The sequence below is a fragment of the Marmota monax genome, unplaced genomic scaffold (genome assembly GCF_021218885.2).
Source record: "Marmota monax isolate L192 unplaced genomic scaffold, Marmota_monax_Labrador192_F-V1.1 WCK01_AAM20220418_F8-fsc00018, whole genome shotgun sequence".
In the NCBI taxonomy this organism is placed as follows: Eukaryota; Metazoa; Chordata; class Mammalia; order Rodentia; family Sciuridae; genus Marmota; species Marmota monax.
The window spans coordinates 5,448,053-5,471,711 of NW_026692201.1; the positions used below are offsets into that span (position 1 = coordinate 5,448,053).

General features: G+C 42.3%; 1 protein-coding gene across 7 annotated transcripts in view; it reads left to right on the top strand.

Moving 5' to 3' along the window:
• The window catches only part of Pde8b (phosphodiesterase 8B), a 236,991-nt gene that overhangs the window by 121,979 nt on the left and 91,353 nt on the right, over positions 1-23,659 (top strand). For 4 of the 7 annotated variants that reach the window (XM_046427538.2, XM_046427521.2, XM_046427507.2 and 1 more), the window contains exon 2: positions 6,480-6,539. In XM_046427538.2, coding sequence (XP_046283494.1) covers positions 6,480-6,539 — 60 coding nt within the window. The remainder of the gene's footprint in view (positions 1-6,479; positions 6,540-23,659) is intronic. The other 3 variants (XM_046427545.2, XM_058574252.1, XM_046427515.2) reach the window with 1 other exon arrangement.

The window sequence follows — 23,659 nt, forward strand, 5'->3', positions numbered from 1 at the left end:
TATTTTTCAGAGAGACTGAACTAGTTTACACACTCACCAGCAAGGTGTGAGCATTCTTGTGGGTCTACCTTCTTGCCCTTGCTAGATGGTGTTTGATTTCTTCACCATTTTCCTGATTAAACTGCATGGGTGTTACATAGTGTCCCATTGTAATTTGAAATTTTCATTTTTGCTGATTACTAACAAGGTTGAACTCCTCTTTATACTGTATTCCTTTTTTTTAATGGATCTTTTTTAAAACTTTTGTCCAACTTTCTTCTTGTTTGTTTTTTCAATTCCCGTTTTAAATATTGGTTACTAATATTTTGGGGTTTTCAGTATTTTAGATTTCATCTCTCTGGAAGTGGGAGATCTCTTTTCTTTTTTGTTATAGTGGTCTTTTTTTGTTGTTGGTGAACAGAAGTTATAATTTTAAAGCAAATTAATAAATCTTTTCTTTAATTGTTGTAACTTTTGATGAGTAGATATTTGTATATTTGTGTGATTAAACATCATGCTGCCAATTAATGTATATTCAAACATCAGGACATTAAACATCAAGTAGTTAGATATGTCACCTACTGTCAAGGTTTAGTGACTATGATTAATCTTCTACCTATCTATGTATCACAAAAATAGGCTACAAAAGATATTTATTGATTTTGATTATAATTAATGGATATTGTTTTGCATTGGTCTGGTTAAGGGAACAGTGGTTCAGAACCCCTGGTGCATCCAGGGAGTTTAAAAAGTGCTGATGCCTGAGCACAGAGATCCTCATTCTCTTGGTGTGTGGTTAGATCCAGACTGTGATGTATTGTGATAGTTCTCCAGGGTCAGGTGGAGAATGTCCAGCCCAGAAGTTTCAGCAGGAAGAGGAGGGAAGATCATGAGCCACCCTATGACCTCTTGGGCCCTGAAGGGTCCAGGGTGTCAGAAATGCCAGGAGGTCCTGGAGATCAGCCAGATCAAAGCCAGGGGAGGGCTGGAGGTTAATGTGAGGGCCAAGCCAACCAGTGGGCCGTGCCTGAGAGGACAGAAGGCAGCAGACAGTGTTCCAGGAGTACTGAGCACAGTAGCTAGAGTGGTGGGATGGGCAACAGGTCCTAGTCTGGAGCAGAGATGCCCAGCCTCGTGGTGGGGTCACCCAGATGCTGCAGTGCCCCGGCCTTTCTGATTGGCAGCCAGGGAGTGGATGCAACTCATTCAAAAGGCAAAAGTCAAACACAACCTTTGTTTGCCCAGAGCTCAAAAGAACAGAGAACCACGTTGGCTTGAGAATGGAGGATGGACAGGGGACATCTTGAGATACTTCAGTGCTACTTTAAAATCAGAACCAAAAGGATAGTAGGCAGAGTGGGTTAAGGGCACATTGAAAAATGAGCATTCCCATGCCACAATGGGTCCTCTTACGAGTGGGACCTGGTCTTCACCAGGTACCCATCATGAAATGGTCAGGTTCGCCCTAAACCATGGGTGTCTGTGCCTCTGTGTGAATACTCAGTCCTGCTGATTGTGGGAAGAAAGGGATTCCCAAGGGGAGTCCTTTGAGGTGGAGAAGATTTAGACGGAGCTGTTTTCTGGAAGGCATGAACCCCCCCTCCCCAATACACACATGTGCACACACACTCGTACCCCTTCCTTCTCAGGGCTGTGGAGCTCTGTGAACAGACTCCGAAGGCATGAGCAGAGATCGCCTGGTACTGCTCATCTAATATGCAGAATTATTAATGGAGTCCAGAGAACTTGAATAGAAAGGTGGATGGTGAAATTTTGGAGCATAATGGAAGAACAGTACATGGGGAGTTAGGAAGAATGAAGTCTTATTCCTGAAATTACTTAAAATCTGTGTGATCTTAAGTGGTGAACTCCAATTCCAAAAAGTAAAACTTTTACTGAGCACCTTCTAGAGGCTGGGGATAAAAGGTTGAAAAAGAAAATCTATGTTTTCAAGAAACTTGCAGTCATGCCAAGGAGCAAGATGGTTAAATGACTAATGAAATAAGATCTCTGAAGTGTAGAAGGAGCTCTGAAGAATAAGAGTTACCTATTCCACCTGAGTGAAGCTTGGCTTGAGCATCTTCAGATGGCAGAGGCCACTGGAGCAGGCCTTTAAAGGATGAGCAAGCTGCTGAGCCCCTGAGGGAGGGAAGGGCTTGCTAGGTCAATCACTTTCCTTCCTAAATTCTCAGCTGCTCTCAGGACAGCTCTAAAACTTGGTGCCAAGTTACTTAACAAGATTCTCAATGCTGAAACTACCAAGAGTTGTGGCAATCACCTCTAGAGAATGTGGTGTCATGACAGGTGAATGATCCAGCCTGAATGATATTGTGTGTCTCCTATGCCTGTCCCCCAGCGGCTGGGCTGCGTCTTGGAGCTCCTTCTCTATTGAAGGGAAGCCAAGCTGTGCTTTTTGTTCCTATAATTCCTTTTCTTGATCATTACTATATAATTTCCCACTTGTTTTTCATTACTATTGTTCCTACTCAAAGGAATTTTTTGTTTGTTTGTGCTAAATCTCTGTTCTTGTTTATTCAGAAAGTAGGCAAACCAAATGTTTTATTTTCTCAAGTCAGACATCTGATTCTGTGAGTCCTCTGCTCAAAAATGTGCATTGTGATGATTGGTACTTACAGAATGAAAAGGGAGAGGCTCTCCAGTGACCTCTGAAGGTCTGACCCCAGCTCACTCAATCTTCTCTTGATTACACTTTATACTTCAGCCCCTTTAGACACTTCTTTTCTTCTCCATGGGCACCTTTACTTTTCTGCCTTTGTGACTTTGCTTGAGCTGTCCTATCATGCCTAGAATCTCCTCCCTCAACCCAGAATCTCTGTCTTCCTATTCTTTACTACCTTCCTATCTTCTTGAAATCTTCCTTGATCTCCCCACCTCCCAAAGCAGAATTACCTCTTCTCTCTCAACTTCAAAGCCTGAGGGAGAATGTCTTGTAATTAGAATTCTATATCCAACTAAACTATCAAAAGAAAGTGGGCAACAAACATATGCAGATCAACCAAGACCAAAGGAGTTTGCCCCTCAAACTCTCTATGAATGAAAAGATGCATTCCCACTCCCACGGTCCAGGAATATATCTTTTTATTTCAACGTAGCCAGGCTGCATTGCTAGGTTGAGATCAGCCATGGCAAAATCTATTTAAATCAAGGAAATCAGCAAATGCTATAAAATAGGACTCTTTCCCCTACTAGAAAGCCAGTTCATCTGAGCCAGGCATGGTGGCGCACACCTGCAAATCTCAGTAGCTCGGGAGGCTGAGGCAGGAGGATCGCTGATTCAAAGTCAGCTTCAGCAACTTAGGGAGACCCTAAGCAACAGAAAAAATAAATAAAAGAAGCTAGAGATGTGACTCAGTGGTTACATACTCTTGGGTTCAATCCCTGGTACCTAAATAAATAAATAAAAGCCAGTTTATCTGAAGGGAAATTGGTGATCCTACACACACACACACACACACACACACACACACACTACAAATGGCGTACAGTTTGGTTAAAACTACAGTGTTTTCAACAGTCCTTCCATTTTAGACTACTGGGGACTCCCATGGTTGGAGATGCTGGGAAGTATGTCTCTCCATTCCCTGGCCCCGTCCTCCCCTCTTCTCGAGCAATAGAACTTTGCTGCCTGACTTCACCCCTACACTTGTTTCTTTGTCCCTGGCAAACATGATTGCATCCTGAGGTAGAGCTAAGATATTAATTGAGGATCTGTACATCTGTATTTGCTCAGAGTTCACTCTTTGAAGTTGAAAGCCTCGGTGAGGCCACACAGGTGTCTGTACACAGTTGCTGAATGATAACTTGGTGACATAGAGGCAGCAGAATTCCTCTGTCAGAAACAACAAACTGTTGTGTGCAGATCTATCTGCTGCAAGTTTCCACTGTCTGGGGCCAGCCACATAGCCAGCAAGGACAGGTGCCAGGGTTCTTTTGGGACAGTTGACCTCTTTTGGATAATAGAAGGCAAGGTCACATGACCTGGAGCACAGCCCAAGCAGGAACAGAGAAACCAAGAGACACAAACCAAGTGTGGGGGGAGGGGTCAGGACTAGAGGAGATGATGAACTGAGGCACCCAGGCTGGACTTGGTGGTAGAGTAACAGCACCGGGAAAGATTGCAGTGACATGGGACTGGGCAGAGAAAAGCAAGGGACAAGTGGAGATGGGAGCAGTGGGCTGGGAGAAGGCTCACAGCTTGGCTCCTGCTAAGTTGGATCAAAGTTAAAATGAGCAGGGGACTGACTAGGGGACAAAACATGGGGCCTTCCTGTTTTTAGGTAGGAAAATGGTGTTTTCTGGATAGAATGTCCCTTTTAAAATTCCATGCTCCCCTGTGGTGGCTGTCTCCTGTCTCCTGCTAAGAGCACACATGTGAAAGTGCCTAGCACTAGGCCCAGGACAGGGGTGGAGGGAATGTTCCTAGTCACCAGGCATCCCCCTGGTGCAGTGTAAATTAGCTGCCTCCTGTCACCGAGGAGGTGCGCTGTATCACTACTTCATGTGCATAATTGTACTTACAAAGAAGTACAGGCAACACATCAGTTTGGGGAGAATTGTCTTTATTTTGGGGATAGTTTGTGCCCTTCTCCTCTCAGTCCCTTAGTCTTCCAAAGCAAGTGGCTTTCTATTTCATTCCTTTTAAACTTTGATTGATTTATTATTTTATCAATTTATTTTTTGTCCCTGGACGACCCTTTTAGGAGCCCAGTTTTGCTGGAGGACCACTAACGAGTGGCCTTATTGGATGGGGCTCCTGTGTACGATGGATGCTGTGAACTCTGGAGAGCTCACAGGGAGAGTGAGAAGATAGCCCAGATTGCTGCACTTATCTGAGCCAAATTGGTTTCACTTTTTAATCCATTTTTTTAAGCTGAGTCCTGTTTGAAGGGGGGTATGTGTTTCCAACAGCATCAGCCTTTGGAGTGGAGCTGGGTGGGGGCCAGCAGCTCAGGGAGGCAGGAGGCCCCAGGATGTGCCTTTCATTCTTGGGACCATGCATGCGGCTGCTGGTGTGGGTGTGCACACCTTGCAAAATACTGCTTTGCTCAGGGAAAAGGAGTGTAAGAGAGGTACACACACATCTCAAGCATGTCACTTTTACCTGGACACAGCAGTAAAATGCTGAAGGAACTTGTCTCTGGCTCATAGGCTCAGGGACTTGAAGGCCTAGTCAGTTTCACTTGACAGACCCACAGTCAAGGAGGTGACATCTCCAGAAGAGCAGGAGGGACAATTTTGCCCACTTGAGAATCACTGTAGAGGGCCAGCAACCTCAGGTGAGCTGTCGTGAGAGGGCTTTTTGAGTTTTCTGCTGGCCAGTTTGGTGAGAGGCCAAAGCACTCAGCCTCATTTCTTTACACAGTGATGTCAGGGTAGGGTGGGAGAATCCTGCCTACACAGGAAAAGAATGTTGAAACTTTGGAGAGCATTCACAGCATGAGTGGCCAGAGTTAAACGTGGGTATAGAGGGAGCTAGGAAGAAGGGGAGTTTTTAGTCCTCTGAAATATAATTTCTAGAAACTTCTGCATTTTTTGTTTTGTTTTATTTTAATGGAAAAGGCCTCATCTGATTCCAGGTCATTGCAGTGGTCCTATTAATTCTGGTGCTTGCTGACAGGGCTCCTTATGACTGACAAGGGGCCAGTACAGTATGTAGCTCGCAGGGTAAGCTTTCAAGTGGTGGCAAGGGACTGGAGCCTTTTAGAGAAAAACAAATTGGATCCATGGGGGTGAGGTCAAGACCTTCAACAAAATTAGTCTAGAGAAAAGTCATTTTTAGAAATCCAAGTAAAGTAATTAAAAATAAAGACAAGTATTTGCTCTTTGCCTGCAACCAGAGGGGATCAGATGGTATGGACCAGTGGACACCTAAGAGCCCAGACTCACTGCAGGAGCAATACGGCAGAGTTTAGCTTCTTGTAGTCATGGTGTGGAAATTCGACTGAGATGAATAAGATATTCATGGTAAATGTGGGTGAGAATGAGCTGTTTATTCTTTATACTAAAACATGAAGATAAGAAAAATAAGATTCAAATATAGAAATAGCTTTTAAACCGTAAATATACTTTAGCTTCTAAGGTCAAGGGAAACTTTTTTTTTTGAATTTTAACAATAGCTATAATAATAGTTGTGCTTAGCATATACCATGTGCTCACTGAATGATTAATGAATTGCTTTCTCCATAAAATAGTACATGTTTTGTACAAATCTCTGCCCTGAAAGTTGAAGTAACCCAAAGCTACCACTTAGTAGTTGGAAATATATCCTTCCTTCAGATATTTCCAGCACATATAAATGTGTATATTTTGTCATAGAATCAGGATCGTACTGTACATGATATTCTGTAACCTGTCTCTAGGTAAGTAAGTTAGATCCTTCCAATTAGAGTCTGCAAATTTGCATAACATGTTGTGTGGGAGGGTTTGTCAATTGCTGTCGTTTAAGGCTTGACACTTCTCATGTGCTCTCCTTTATTTAGCAGGTGTCTTCTGCGGAGGTACGCATTGGGCCCATGAGACTGACGCAGGACCCTATTCAGGTATGCCTCCATTCCTTAGCAGGGGCTTTATTGTCAGGGCACATGGTTACACGAAGGGGTTCAGATAGCCATCCTTGCCCCACATACACGCACATAGATACAGGCTGTGTGTGTGTATATACACACACACACACACACACGTGTGTTTGCAAATGTTTGCTTTTATTAATGTCATAATTGAGGACTTATTATTTTCTTTTTAAATTTTTATTTATTTTGGCAGGAGGTACTGGGGATTGAACCCAGAGTTGCTTTACAGCCTAGCCCTTTTTATTTTTTATTTTAAGACCGGGTCTAAGTTGCTTAGGGCCTCACTATGTTGCTGAGGCTGGCCTTGAACTTGAAATCCTCTTGCCTCAGGCTCCCTAGCAGCTGGGATTACAGGTGTGTGCCACTGAGCTCAGCTCAGATTATTTTCTTGAAGACATAAATATTGTTCCATATTGAGTATAGATATAATGAGTAAATTCCCTGGTGAATAGTGAGGAAAAACAGCTTTTCTACCAAAAAATGGCTGCAGCCAGAGTAGGAGGAAGCAGTGTGGTAGTGAGGGCAGATTTTGCCAGGGCCAGCTGTGAATCTTAGCGTTACCTCTCATCAGCTGTGTGAGCTCACAAGTATTGGTTCACCCCAGTGGCCCAGTGCACTTTCTTCAAAGTGGAGACAATGATGCTTTCCTCATAGGGAGCTGCGAGTGAAATGAAATAGCACAGGGTGCCTGGGATGTCGAAATGAGAGCTATTATTGTTGCTTGGGAATAAAAGAGGACAAAAGTCTTCCCTTTCATGTCCATGTGACTTAAGCCAAGTGGCTACTGGGCTCTTGGAGGAAACCAGGGTCCCAGGAGAGAAGGCTGAGCCACCCACAGGGCTGACCTGGCTCTAACAATGAGAGCAAGTGTGTCTTCCTGTCAGTTTCCTATGCCCGGGTTTGAGAAACGTGTACAATGGAAATTGGTACCTATTTAAATCATTTTAAAATCCTCATCAGCATATAAATCAGCCTATTAGTCCTAAATAAATGAGCCTCCTCCTTGTACCAGCTGTAGCTTGTTAGTACCTGGAAGCTTAGCCTGTGCTTGGGTTGCCTACAAGGTGTAGACAAACCAGCCAACATAGAGGTGACAGGGGAAGCAAACTTAGGAAATGCACTGTCTGAGTTAAAAGAGAATGATGCTTTTTTTAGATGCTTGGAAAAGGAAATGCAAATCTGGGGAAAGGAAAAAACAAAAGGAAGAGTTTTAGCTTGGGAAAATCTGATGAAAACAAATTTAGGAGGAGAGAGAGAGAGAGAGAGAGAGAGAGAGAGAGAGAGAGAGAGAGAGAGAGAGAGAAAATAAACACAAGCCACAACTATTTGTGTAGAATACAAACAAGTGGAAATTCCAGTAGTCACTCTGAGGGCATGTACTTTGTACTCCAGTTTTGAATAAAGACAGTGACAAATAAAGGAGCTGGTGTCAGGAATTTATTCCCAAAGCAATTTCTACAATACTTCTTGGGGGACTAGTATACAGGCAGGTCAATCTCACTTGTCTTCCTTTCGTTCTATGCTGCCCTGGCAATGAATGCTCATGATAAGGATGTCTCATTCTTTTAAAAATGTAATTTGTTAGAAACTATTTCAAATATTCATAAAGGTATGTGTCCACACTCACTTCTATCAGATATTAACATTGTGCCCTGTTTGTTTCAGAGCGGTCCCTTCAGCTCCAGAAACAACAGATTGCAGATACTATTTAGCCCTTCATCTATTCCTTCCTTTCCTCTCGGAAAATAACCACAATACATATTTGGATACTCCTTCTTCATATGTATGAACCCATTCATAATATTCACTCTTGTTTTGACTCTTTTTAAACTTTATTTGAAAGGTGTCACATTCTAAGCATCGTTCTGAAATTTGTTTTCTTCATCCAATATCATTTGATGTCATATCTAAGAATTCATTTGTCTTTTCTTCTTACAAATGCTTTATATTTTTAGTTTTTACATTTGACTTTATGATCCATTTTAAGTTAATTTTTGTCTATAGTTTGAAGTAGGGATCCGTCTGATAGCTCATTGCTCCAGCAGCATTTGTTTAAAAACACCTCTCTTTCTGCATTGAATTATCTTGGCATCTTTGTTAAAAATCAGCTTCCCATAAATGTGAGAGTTATTGCTATGTGCAAAATCATGTCATCATATCTTCCTTTCAAAATCTGGATGAATTTTTTTCTTGCCTAAGACTAGTTTACGAATAATGCTATGTTTAGTTTTTGTTGTTGTTGTTGTTTGTTTGGGGGGTACCAGGAATTGAACCCAGGGGCCCTCGACCACTGAGTCACATCCCCAGCCTACTTTGTATTTTATTTAGAGACAGGGTCTCACTGAGTTGCTTAGCACTTTGATGTTTTGCTGAGGATGGCTTTAAACTTGGGATCCTCCTGCCTCAGCCTTCTGAGCTACTGGGATTATAGGCATGTGCCACTGTTTCTGGCAGCATGTTTAGTTTTTAAAGATACTTCCAAACCTTTCTCCAAAGTGGTTGTATCATTTTATATTCCTACAGTCAACATGAGACTTTGGTTACTTCAAATCCTTAGTACTATTCAATGTTGTCAGTTTTTAAAATTTAATTAGTTTAGTGGATGAATAGTATTCTTATTGCAATTTAAATTTGCATTTCTCCTTGACTAGTGATGAGATCTTTTTCATTTGCTTATTGGCTCTGTTCTATGCAGTGTTTGGTCAAATCTTCTGTTCATTTTTTATTGGATTAATTTTTCAAAGCCGTTGAATTGAAGAAGTTCTTTATATATCCTTGTTACAAATCCTTCATGAGATTTTTGGGAACATTCATTTTCTCCCAATCTATGGCTTTTTTTTTTTTTTGGTACCAGGGATTTAACTCTGAGGTGATTAACCACTGAGCCACATCCCCAGCCCTTTCTTTAATTTTTTATTTTGAGACAGGGTCTCACTAAGTTTCTGAGGCTGGCCACAAATTTGCAATCCTCCTGCCCCAGCCTCTCAAGTCACAGGGATTGTGGAAGTGTGCCACACACCCGGCTATACTGTGGCTCTTTTATTAATTTCCATAACTCTGGCTTTTTATATTTATTTAATTTTATATTATATAATACATGCTAAGCAGTTAAATTTTATAACAAAGTCTCAAGCTATCCTGTATTTCTGTCCCTTCAAACATGGTATAGTCATTTGCAGGATTTAAATATCCCTTGACAGCTCTACTCCCCATAACAAACATTTGTCTGTAATTTTGAATTTATTACACTTGATATATTAAAACATACAAAAATATTTTTTATTTATACTCAAACTTTGAAACATAATGATAAAATTAATACTGTGAACTCACCACCCAAAACAAGGACTGAAATGTAACCAGTGCCACCTGGTTGGATGAATTTGGCTTTAAATGACAGCAGACTCAAGCAGTCGAGTGTTCCTCTCTGAGTGAAGGACAGGATAATTGAGGCTCTTCAAAAAAAAATAAGATGTTCAACTTAGGACCAAGAATGCCTCTACTACTAGGTCTCTTTGAAACATAGAATTTGACTCATGGATTCTTCCAGCAAGAATCTACTGGGTACCTACTATGTGCAAGGCTCCATGCTAGGTACTGCAGGAGGCAGAGATGGCATGGTGCTCCCCAACCACACACAGATGTCTGGAAAGGGATTTTATTATTCATAACCCTCTAATAACAGGAGCTTTGGTAGCTAGTCACATTTTGCACTTTACATATTGCAGCTGTCTTAAAAAAAATCAAGCTGTGTCTTAAGGATGGCATCTTTGTTTTACTTTTTTTCTCCTTGGAGAAAAATATCTATTTTGTTACTTCACTGGAATGCCAAAAATATTAATTAGCTACATCAGCCAGGAGCCCTTAGGGCTTGGGAGGAAATGGCTTGATAAGAATATTTCAGGATGTGGTTGTTTTGAGGGTGCATTTCTGAGTTCACCAGGGGAAACTGGGACGTGGAACATGGGGCTGTGAATGCCCCACACAGAACTGGCAGGAGCACGGGTAGGAGTGGGATGGATTGCAAGTGCAGCGTGGTGCGGTACAGCACATCTCTCCTGGGTGAGTAGATGTGAGTCACTGAGAAAGTCATATTTTCCAATCTTGGCATGAAAATAAGAAGTAAGGGAAATATTATGAGGCAGTAAATTCATATCAACATGATACTGTCTGAAAGTCAACTGGTCTTTTTTTCATCAATGCCTGGAGCACACTTATTTCCCCAGTGTGTTGAATTGATGTGTTTCTGCTTAGAGGGTCCTGTCCCCACTCCCTCATGCTAGGCTACCCAGTGAAATGGGGATCAGACTCCTTTTAGCTGTGGTTGAAGCTTTTTCCTAGCAAGGTAGCATTGCCCTTCAAAACTTATCCTTCCATGCTGCATGGACATGGATTTCTCTAGAACATTGTATACTGGGGGTTTTACCTACTGGAGATCCCATGCCTCGTGGGGAGCTGACTGCCACATATTAAGTGAAGCGAGCAATGCAGATGACTGGTGCAGATGGGCAAAGGGGGTAACTCTCTGCAATGAGCATGTTCCTTCCCATCTGTCCTTCCTGCTGCCACCACATTGTGCCTTCTGCCTACTACAGCCAGTCTCATGGGACCACAGAGCTGTTAGAAATTTTGATCCAATATTTTAGGGGATTAAAAATAAAACACAAGAGAGTAAGTTACCCAAATAATGATTTCAGAGCCTCTGGGGGTAGGCAGCCTCAGTTCCCCTCCTGCTACCTGTGCGGCTATAGACAAGTCTCTTTTTTTTTTTTTTTTTTTTAATTTTTTATTGTGGGTTGTTCAAAACATTACAAATTTCTTGACATATCATATTCCACACTTTGATTCTAGTGGGTTATGAACTCCCACCTTCACCCCATACACAGATTGCAGATTCACATCAGTTACACATCCATTGATTTACAAATTGCCATACTAGTGTCTGTTGTGCTCCGCTGCCTTTCCCATCATCCACCCTCCCCCCTCCCCACCTCTCCCCTCCCCTCCCCTCCTCTCTCTCTACCCCCTCCACTGTATAACCCTGAGGGTCTCCTTCCATTACCGTGCAATTTACCTTCTCTCTCCCTTTCCCTCCCACCTCTCATCCCTGTTAAATGTTAATCTTCTTCTCCTGTTATTCGTCCCTACTCTGTTCTTAGTTACTTTCCTTATATCAAAGAAGACATTTGGCATTTGTTTTTTAGGGATTGGCTAGCTTCACTTAGCATAATCTGCTCTAATGCCATCCATTTCCCTGTAAATTCTATGATTTTGTCATTTTTTAATGCAGAGTAATACTCCATTGTGTATAAATGCCACATTTTTTTTATCCATTCGTCTATTGAAGGGCATCTAGGTTGGTTCCACAGTCTTGCTATTGTGAACTGTGCTGCTATGAACATCGATGTAGCAGTGTCCCTGTAGCATGCTCTTTTGAGGTCTTTAGGGAATAGACCAAGAAGGGGAATAGCTGGGTCAAATGGTGGCTCCATTCCCAGCTTTCCAAGAACTCTCCATACTGCTTTCCAAATTGGCTGCACCAATCTGCAGTCCCACCAGCAATGTACAAGTGTACCCTTTTCCCCACATCCTCGCCAGCACTTGTTGTTGTTTGACTTCCTAATGGCTGCCAATCTTACTGGAGTGAGATGGTATCTTAGGGTGGTTTTGATTTGCATTTCTCTGACAGCTAGAGATGTTGAGCATTTTTTCATGTACTTGTTGATTGACTGTATGTCCTCCTCTGTGAAGTGTCTGTTCAGGTCCTTGGCCCATTTGTTGATTGGGTTGTTTGTTCTCTTATTGTCTAATTTTTTGAGTTCTTTGTATACTCTGGATATTAGGGCTCTATCTGAAGTGTGAGGAGTAAAGATTTGTTCCCAGGATGTAGGCTCCCTATTTACCTCTCTTATTGTTTCTTTTGCTGAGAAAAAACTTCTTAGTTTGAGTAAGTCCCATTTGTTGATTCTAGTTATTAACTTTTGTGCTATGGGTGTCCTATTGAGGAATTTGGAGCCCGACCCCACTGACTGTAGATCGTAGCCAACTTTTTCTTCTATCAGACGGCGCGTCTCTGATTTGATATCAAGTTCCTTGATCCATTTTGAATTCACTTTTGTGCATGGCGAGAGAAAGGGATTCAGTTTCATTTTGTTGCATATGGATTTCCAGTTTTCCCAGCACCATTTGTTGAAGATGCTATCCTTCCTCCATTGCATGCTTTTAGCCCCTTTATCAAATATAAGATAGTTGTAGTTTTGTGGATTGGTTTCTGTGTCCTCTATTCTGTACCATTGGTCCACACGCCTGTTTTGGTACCAGTACCATGCTGTTTTTGTTACTATTGCTCTGTAGTATAGTTTGAAGTCTGGTATCGCTATACCGCCTGATTCACACTTCTTGCTTAGCATTGTTTTTGCTATTCTGGGTCTTTTATTTTTCCATATGAATTTCATGATTGCTTTCTCTATTTCTACAAGAAATGCCATTGGGATTTTGATTGGCATTGCATTAAACCTATAGAGAACTTTTGGTAATATCGCCATTTTGATGATGTTAGTTCTGCCTATCCATGAACAGGGTATATTTTTCCATCTTCTAAGATCTTCTTCTATTTCTCTCTTTAGGGTTCTGTAGTTTTCATTGTATAAGTCTTTCACCTCTTTTGTTAGGTTGATTCCCAAGTATTTTATTTTTTTTGAAGATATTTTGAATGGAGTGGTTGTCCTCATTTCCATTTCAGAGGATTTGTCGCTGATATACAGGAATGCCTTTGATTTATGCGTGTTGATTTTAAATCCTGCCACTTTGCTGAATTCATTTATTAGCTCTAATAGTTTCTTTGTAGAGCCTTTTGGGTCTGCTAGATATAGAATCATATCATCTGCAAATAGTGATAATTTAATTTCTTCTTTTCCTATTTTTATGCCTTTAATTTCTTTCGTCTGTCTAATTGCTCTGGCCAGTGTTTCGAGAACTATGTTGAAGAGAAGTGGAGAGAGAGGGCATCCCTGTCTTGTTCCAGATTTTAGAGGGAATGCCTTCAGTTTTTCTCCATTCAGAATAATGCTAGCCTGAGGCTTAGCATAGATTGCTTTTACAATATTGAGGTATGTTCCTGTTATCCCTAGTTTTTCTAGAGTTTTGAACATAAAGGGATGCTGTACTTTGTCAAATGCTTTTTCCGCATCTATCGAGATGATCATATGGTTCTTATTTTTAAGTCTATTGATGTGGTGAATAACATTTATTGATTTCCGTATATTGAACCAGCCTTGCATCCCAGGGATGAATCCTACTTGATCATGGTGTACAATTTTTTTTATATGTTTTTGTATCCGATTCGCCAGAATTTTATTGAGGATTTTTGCATCTAGGTTCATTAGAGATATTGGTCTGTAGTTTTCTTTCTTTGAAGTGTCTTTGTCTGGTTTAGGTATCAGGGTGATGTTGGCCTCATAGAATGAATTTGGAAGTTCTCCCTCCTTTTCTATTTCCTGAAGTAGCTTGAAAAGTATTGGTATTAGTTCTTCTTTAAAGGTTTTGTAAAATTCTGCTGTATACCCATCGGGACCTGGGCTTTTCTTAGTTGGTAGTCTTTTGATGGTTTCTTCTATCTCCTCAATTGATATTGGTCTGTTTAGGTTTTCTATATCCTCCTGACTCAATCTGGGCAGATCATATGACTTAAGAAATTTATCTATGCCTTCACTATCTTCTAATTTATTGGAGTATAAGGATTCAAAATAGTTTTTGATTATCTTCTGTATTTCTGAAGTGTCTGTTGTGATATTGCCTTTTTCATCCCGTATGCTAGTAATTTGAGTTCTCTCTCTTCTTCTCTTCACTAGCATCGCTAAGGGTCTGTCGATTTTGTTTATTTTTTCAAAGAACCAACTTTTAGTTTTGTCAATTTTTTCAATTGTTTCTTTTGTTTCGATTTCATTAATTTCAGCTCTGATTTTAATTATTTCTTGCCTTCTACTTCTTTTGCTGTTGTTTTGCTCTTCTTTTTCAAGGATTTTGAGATGAAGTATGAGATCATTTATTTGTTGGTTTTTTCTTTTTTTAAGGAATGAACTCCAAGCAATGAATTTTCCTCTTAGAACTGCTTTTAATGTGTCCCATAGATTCCGATATGTTGTGTCTGTGTTTTCATTTATCTCTAAGAATTTTTTAATTTCCTCCTTGATGTCTTCTATAACCCATTGATCATTCAGTAACCTATTGTTCATTCTCCAATTGATGTATGCTTTTTCCTTCCTTCTTTTATCGTTGATTTTCAGTTTCATTCCATTATGATCAGATAAGATGCATGGTAATATCTCTACTCCTTTATATTGTCTAAGAGTTGCCCTGTGACATAATATATGATCTATTTTTGAGAAGGATCCATGTGCTGCTGAGAAAAAAGTGTAACTGCTTGATGTTGGGTGGTATACTCTATATATGTCAATTAGGTCTAGGTTATTAATAGTGTTATTGAGTTCTATAGTTTCCTTATTCAACTTTTGTTTGGAAGATCTGTCCAGTGGCGAGAGAGGTGTGTTGAAGTCTCCCATGATTATGGTGTGGTGGTCTATTAGACTCTTGAACTTGAGAAGAGTTTGTTTGACGAACATAGCTGCACCATTGTTTGGGGCATAAATATTTATGATTGTTATGTCTTGTTGGTGTATGGTTCCCTTAAGCAGTATGTAGTGTCCCTCTTTATCTCTTTTGATTAACTTTGGCTTGAAATCTATTTTATTTGATATGAGTATGGACACGCCTGCTTGTTTCCGAAGTCCATATGAGTGATATGATTTTTCCCAACCTTTCACCTTCAGCCTATGTATGTCTTTTCCTATCAAATGCGTCTCCTGTAGGCAGCATATTGTTGGGTCTTGTTTTGTGATCCATTCTACTAGCCTGTGTCTCTTAATTGGTGAGTTTAAGCCATTAACATTTAGGGTTATTATTGAGATATGGGTTGTTCTTCCAGCCATATTTGTTTATTTCTGTTACTAAACATTGTTTGTTTTCCTCTTTGATTGTTTCCCCCCCCCCTTTACTGTCCTACCTCCCACTGTTGGTTTTCATTGTTATTTTCCATTTCCTCTTCCTGTAATACTTTGGCTAGGATGTTTTGAAGAGATGGTTTTCTAGCTGCGAATTCTTTAAACTTTTGTTTATCGTGGAAGGTTTTAATTTCATTCTCCATCCTGAAGCTTAATTTCGCTGGATACACAATTCTTGGTTGGAACCCATTATCTTTCAGTGTTTGAAATATGTTATTCCAGGATCTTCTAGCTTTCAGAGTCTGTGTTGAAAGATCAGCTGTTATCCTGATTGGCTTGCCCCTAAATGTAATCTGCTTCCTTTCTCTTGTAGCTTTTAAAATTCTCTCCTTATTCTGTATGTTGGGCATCTTCATTATAATGTGTCTAGGTGTGGATCTCTTATGATTTTGCACATTCGGCGTCCTGTAGGCTTCTAGGATTTGGGATTCTGTCTCATTCTTCAAGTCTGGGAAGTTTTCTTGTATTATTTCATGGAATAGACTGCTCATTCCTTTGGTTTGGAGCTCTGTACCTTCCTGTATCCCAATGACTCTTAAGTTTGGTCTCTTAATGTTATCCCATATTTCTTGGATGTTCTGCTCATGGTTTCTTAACAGTCTTGCTGAGCTGTCTATGTTCTTTTCCAGTTGAAATACTTTGTCTTCATTGTCTGATGTTCTATCTTCTAAGTGTTGTACTCTGTTGGTAGTATTCTCCATTGAGTTTTTAAGTTGGTTTATTGCTTCCTGCATTTCTAGGATTTCTGATTGCTTGTTTTTTATAACCTCTATCTCCCTGTATAGTTGATCCTTTGCTTCCTGGATTTGTTTGCGTAATTCGTTGTCGAAGTGATCTTTCATTGTCTGATTTTGCTGTTTAATGTCTTCCTTGATACTCCAGATCATCTGAAGCATGTATATCCTGAATTCTTTATCTGACATTCCATCTGCTGCAGCTGTTACCTCTTCTAAAGTTGCGTTGACCTGCATTGCTTGTGGTCCTTTCTTTCCTTGTCTTTTCATACTGCTTGCGTATCTTTCCTGCAGGTGCGGGCGGCGGCTCTGCTCTCTCCTTATTCCAATTGGGGTGTCGTGGCTACCACGCCGGCAGGTCACTGGGCCTGTTCTGGGAGCTGGTGGCGGCTCTGTTCTGCCCCTACTCCAATTGGGGTGACGTGTCTGTCGTACCAGCAGGCCACTGGGCCTGTCCTGCTGGTCGGTCGCAGATCTGCCCACCTTTCGGGCACGAGTGGAGGCTCTGCTTTTCCCCTACTCCAACTGGGGTGTCGTGACTACCCCGCCTGCAGGATGCTGGGTCTGTTCCTGGCAAGGGAGGCGACTCTGCTCTGTCACTACTCCAATTAGGGTGGTATTTGTACCCCGCCGGCAGGCTCCTGGGCCTGATCCGCAGGTCTGTTGTAGGTCTGCCTACCTTGAAGGCGCGGGCGGCGGATCTGCCCTGCCCTTCCTACCACGCCTGCGGACCCCTGGGCCTGATCTGCAGGTTGATCACTGGTCTGCTCACCCTGCGGGCATGGGTGGCGGTTCCGCTCCACCCCCACTCCAATTGGGGTCACGTGACCACCACACCTGCAGGGCCTGATCCGGGCGTGGGATAAGGATCTGCTCTGCCCCTACTCGAGTTGGGGTGACGTGTGTACCACACTGGCAGGCCACTGGGCCTGACCCGCCAGGCTGTCACAGGTCTGTTTACCTTGCAAGCGCGAAGGGCGGCTCTGCCCTGCCCCTCCTACCACGCCCATGTACTACTGGGTCGTGGGTCTGCCCACCTGGCGGGTGTGGGTGGCGGCTCCGCTCCGCCCCCTCTCCAATTGGGGTCACGCGGTCACCACGCTGGCGAGCCGCTGGGCCTGCTCCGGGGGCTGGCGGCGGCCCGGCTCCTTCCCTCTGGCTCGAGGACAAATTGAGGAGACTCGGGTGACTGAGCCTCACCCCCCTTACCAGGAGACCAACTGCTTATGTCACCGCTGGTATTGATGAAGATCTCTCCTCCACCGCTTTCTGCTGACATCAGATCTCTGCCATGTTGGTATCCTATGCGAATGGCAGCATTTCGTTCCCCTTGCCAGGCAACCCAAGCAATGGGTGAGTCCTGACCTGCCCTCAGCAGGACCCGGACCGAGACACAGTTTCCGCGGGCTCCCAGCCCCGGTCCAGGGAAGTTCCGGGAGCCGGAACTCGGCCGCTCCGTGCTCGGTGTAAGCTCCTATAAGTGTAGGCTCCAAGAAGCAGCCCCCGCGGGCTCAGTTCCGGGAGCCGGAATTCGGCCGCTTAGTGTTTGGTGTATGCTCTGATAGTAGCAGGGTCCAAGAAGCAGCCTCCGCGGGCTCCGCAGCCCTGAGCCAGGGCGGTTCCGGGACGGTTCCGGGAGCCGGAACTCGGCCGCTCTGTGCTCGGTGTAAGCTCCTACAAGTGTAAGCTCCAAGAAGCAGTCCCCGCGGGCTCAGTTCCGGGAGCCGGAACTCGGCCTCTTGGTGCTTCGTGTTTGCTCTGATATTAGCAGGGTCCAAGAAGCAGCCTCCGCAGGCTCCGCAGCCCGGAGCCAGGGCGGTTCCGGGACGGCTCCGGGAGCCGGGACTCGGCCGCCCCGCGCTCCGTGTTCACTCCGATAAGATCAGATTTTAAGAAGCCCCCAGGCGCTGAACCCTAGCAATCTGTCTGCAAGCCGCAGGCGAATTGCAGCCTGAAATTACCTGTTCTATGGCTGAATGAGCTGCGGTCAGTCAAAAACAGGTGTGGTGACGTCAGTTTACCAACATGGTGGCTGCTGGCCTCCTCTGTGGTCTGACCGGTGTGGAGAACCGAGATGGACCGCTTCCTTCCCCGTCTCGAACCCAGAATTCAGCCCTGAGTGCGGTGCTTGCGCGGCTGGCAGAAACTGCAGCGCTGTAACCCTGCGTCTCTATCCCAGCGCGCCTTGCAGACTCCAGCCGCGGGGCGATTCGCTGAATCTAGACAAGTCTCTTAACCATCCAAACCTTAGTTTCTGTCTGTTACATCTGGATGGCATCCACCTCCATGGAGTCGCTAAGGTTTATGAAGTGAGAGGATTATTTCCAGTACTTAGGGTATAATATGAATGTCTCGAGCTATAGTTCATATCAGCACCATTTCCTAGGGACATTTAAGGAAAATTCACAGACCAGTTTTTCCATCCCTCGTTTGAACTGACCTCTGCTCTGAAGGAACTGGATCACTGTTCAATGCTATATTTATATGGATGCAACTTACATGGTCTAGTCTAGAAGGCCCTTATTATCAGGGTTTGGCTTAAGGCCAACCCAAGGATTCTGAAAATGGGTTGTTTGATAGAAGATACTGAGAATCCATTTGGAGCTCTGTAGACCCAGCCTTAGAAAGAATACTAGTAAGAACAAACCCTTATCTTATGCTATCTTCTTCCACTTAAGGAAAAGTTAGTTTTGTTTTTATCTTTTTCATTTTTAGTCTTTACCAGAAAAAGATAGTTTCATTCTGTCTTAGCTTATTGCTCTCCTCAAAAAGAGATTTCTCTGTTCTTTCTTGATAAGACTTGTACAAAACATGGTTGTAAGGATTTCCAGAAAAGTAAGGTGACATGGACCGAAGCTGGGAAAAGATGGAATTGATGTGGGCTCCAGTTCTGCTGCTGCTTTCCTAGAGAGGTCTCTGTCCTCAGCTGTGGGGTGGGGTTGGACGGGTCATACCCAGAGTCTGCTGTGAATGCCTGAGAGCCGTGGCCTGTTTCTATCATTGCCATCACCTGCGGTCCCTATGCTTTTCACCTCCACAGCCTCCCGCAGCAGACCCCTCCACCTCCTCTTGCCCAACCCTGGGTCAGCTCTTATTTCATCATAAGCTTAGGATGAAGATGAATTAAACCTTGTGGTTCCAAGAAAGTATTGGCAATATTCTTTTGGAGAAAGGGGGTGAGGTCTTTGCAGTTCCACTTGAAAAGCAGTGCAGGTAGCCGTCCCTTTACACAGTTCTAAGGTGCACAGATTTCATTGATTAGTTAGATTAGCACCAGTCCCCCCCCAAAAATGTGTTTCAGATGGCAGTTACATTGGTGTTTTAACTGTGAATAATTGCATAAAGTACAAACATCACTGCAAGCTCTTCAGTCCACAGATCACTAGGTAAATAACAAATGGGCAGCATGACCAGTGATCATGCACATCAATATTTCAGAGTCTCTGTAATTAGTCCAAGCCTATCTGTTATTCACTTAAGTACAGACAACAAAGTGTATAGTTGTGTTTCCTCCTGTCTCTCAGTGATAAACCCACATGACTTTATGAAAAAGTAGACCATTGAGAGGAAATAAGCCAACAAAGATGAAAGCACAGCAAAGAAATGCCAGGTGATGATTCTGTAAGTGAAATTTGAACTGAATGGAAATGGAATTAGAAGAGAAATAGCTGGCCACGGGAATGCTGATGGGGCTATACCTCTGGGAGACTCTGGACATGTAGCCAGTAGAAGTTAGTGAACATAAGCTCATTGACGTCAGTGAGAACAGTGTTTGTGACAAGAAGAATGAAGATGTCACAGAGGAAGTGAGGTGAGCAAAACACATCACACTCATTAAAGGAATTCAGAGGGTGTCGCATGACACTGGAAGCACAGAAGGTAAAATATTGGAAGCTGATCCAAACTTAGAAGGATGACAGTTCCTCAAGGAATAGAGAAGATGCTTAGTTCCTGCAATAATTTATATGGCTAGAAGGTGACAAGCATTATTTAAACTACTCTTGATAATTTTTTAAAAGAAATAAAACATCTTAAATCTCAACATTTCTAATGCTTTAAATCACAGAGTACTGAATAAATATTAATTTTACATTTTTAGAATTTCCCTATATATTTGCAGCCCAGAATTAAATAGCTTAATGATGCTCTGACAAAAGTCTTCAAAGGTCAGAGAACGATCATATATTTTTACCTTTGTTTATTAAGATCATGCTGCATTCAGGTCATTTTATGAGGTGCACTTTGCACTCCCATGCAAAGTGAGCATGTCAATTATGACCCCAGGTAGAACCCAAGTTGGCTGAGGTCTGCTCCAGAAAAAAGACAGTCCTCGTTGTTCAGGCTTCAGCCCAGATCCATTCTTTATCTTCCATCAAAACATTTTGCTGGGTTTACTGTTGTTGGAGTGAGATGTCCTTCTACTTCTTCTCCTGTGCCTGGTTTCTTGTCCATGCATGATATTTGGACACTACTTATTAGTATTTATTGTAATCATCTGCTTCCCTAACTCTCTCCCCTGCTGGGGACCTAAGGGGAGAGACTGGCCTGTGGCAGTTTTTGTCATGGTTTTAGTTCCAGTTCTTAATATTTTGTATTATCAGTCATCAATAAATATTTTTGAATGAATGCTGAGCGTATTATGTGTATCATGCACAAGGATCCATTTATTTTTCTTTGCTACAAATCAAGTTCAGTTTTATGCCTTTAATGATTTTTTTAGGAATATATTTTGCCAAGTCATTTTACGAGATTTGTTTTAGTAAATGGTCAATACAGCTTAACAAAGGACCACATCTAACAAAGAAACTACAAATACTGATATGTAGAATGTTAAAGCTGAAGAGCGGCTGTATTACTGAAGATTTAAAAAACATTTTTGTTGGCAAGTAACAGCTGCCTTGTGTAAGAAAAGTAAATAAAGGAGTCAGAAAGTTCATCAGAAAGATAATGCAAATTTTTTCAGAATCCAAGGAAGACTTGATGAAAAGTGTCCCCTCAGTGTCTTCACCTGTTAGTGGGCCAGGGGTCCCATTCTATGGATCTGTATCTTTTTGTTCAAATTCTAAACTCCTGGAAGCACAATATCCTTAGTCTCACTGTGGCCTGGGAGATGGAAACAGAGTCCAACCCTGGTCACGTAGATCCACCCTCCTGGAGAAGACATAGTTTTTTAGAGCTAGGCAAACATTTAAAAATGGTGATTAGGACAGTGTTTTTACTTTAACTTAGATATTGTATTTTTATTCCTATAGATTTTTACTTTGCATAGAAGTTGAATAATTGGAAAGTAGCCTTTCTAAAATAATTTTTAGTAATGGGAAGAATTTTAAATACTACTCAAATTCTCCAGTAGTACCTTTATAATACAAATACACCAATTTTAAAATGCAGATTTTATTATTATTTAAGGATGGCAAGGTCAACAGCCCAGGGGACAGTTGACATTCAACTGTACTAAGGGGGAAGGCATACCACGCCACATAGGGCCACCCAGGGAGGCATAAGGATCAGTCCAGAGGCCAGGGAGCAGGGAGTGCCTGGGCAAGGGCCTTTACTATCATTTCCATGGAAAGGAATGGGCAAGCAGGGTCAGCTGGTTTGTAATTGACTAGTTTGGATAATTTTAGGGGGTCTAGAACATTTGTGTTGTTTCTAGTTGTCTAGTACCTAATCTTAGGATGAAAAGGGCAGGAGAGTAGTGGCCCAGAGGGTGAAAGTCCTGTATGAGAACCTATAGATAAAGGAGGTGGTTAGAGTGTGGGTTCTGGGTGTATTGGTTTGCATATTAAAGCAGAGCTAACAGGAGAGGTGTTTTCTGTACCAGGGATTGAACCTAGGGACCCCCTACTACTGAATATACACCCAGCCCTTTTTATTTTTTTTTCATTTGAGATTACTTGCCCTGGAGTTTGCAATCCTCCTGCCTCAGCCTCCCAAATTGTTGGGATTACAGGTAATGCTTTTCCTACCTCTAGGAATTAGTTTACCCTGGGAGAGGCTGTCCCTCCGATGTCAGCAAAGCCCTAAATGTCAAAAAACATCCAAAACACAGAAAATAAAAAGATATGGTTAATACAACTCCTTCCCATCAATGTGTCTTGAAAGTTTTCATGTGAAGTTTTTTTTTTAAGTCTTTTAAATGACCTACACTTAAAACATGATCCAGCGCTGCAGTGAACTTGACCTCCTCCCACACTTCCAGTCTCTCACATTCCCGTCCATCATACTGTATCCCTTACAGTCCGTCAGACATCTCAGGCACAGTCATGGCCCTATAGGGCTTCTGGAACTCTACCTGGCATGCTTTTCCTTCAGATGCCAACTCCTTTCCCAGCCACTCACTCCATACCTCTACCATCCCCCACTCCTGCCCCCCCCCATACTGCTCGACTGCATTTTATATAGCACTTGGCACTTTTTAACATACCACACAATCTCCTTTCTTAATGTACTATTGTTTTTGTCCCTCTACTATGACAATTAAAGAATCTTTGTTTTGTCCATCAACTAAAAACAGTGCCTGCCACATAGCAGATATTCAGGAATATTAGGTGTTCAGATGTTGTTGAATAAAGTGCTTTTTATTTTCCCAAAAGTGGAACACTTGGTCTTAAAAGGACACAAGAAAAATGAGATTAGTGGTATCTGTAGAAATGTCTAATAGGAATAGAATTGTGTTCTTATTGTGTTAGTCAAATTTTGAGGCATGATTAAATCAAGGAAATACAAGTTGTTGAAATTCATGTTTGAAAATCCATCACTCAGCCAGACAGACGAGAAACAAGAAGTTCTGTTACTCTCTGGCTCCGTAGCTCAGCACACTGGGTTTCTCAGGTTAATCCCACAGCTACACCAAGTAAAGGGCTATTGATTTTTTTACAAACTGGTTTATTCTACCTGCTGTTTCTCATTGTGGCTCCCTTGTTAATAGTTTGGTTTGAAGGCTTTCTTTTCACTGTGAAGGTACAAAAGGTGGTGCCCTTCAGTTTTCTTGGGAGATGCATCTCCCATTTTTCCCTTGTAGGAACTCTGTGTCTGAAGACATTAGGAGTACACTGGACTGAGGAGTGACAGGCTCTGACCAGAGTGAGCCTTTAGTAAGTATGACTGCCCCAAGTGCTACTGCTGTGTGGTTTTAAGCCACATGTGAAGAAACTAATGTCAAATTCATACTGAAAAAATGCATTATTTCTTTTTCGGAAACACGGCAGTTAGAAAACAGAAAATGCTTCAAAGTATAAGACGACATGTATATTTGGATATCTAGTGATATAAAGGAATTATTGGGGAGGTTTAG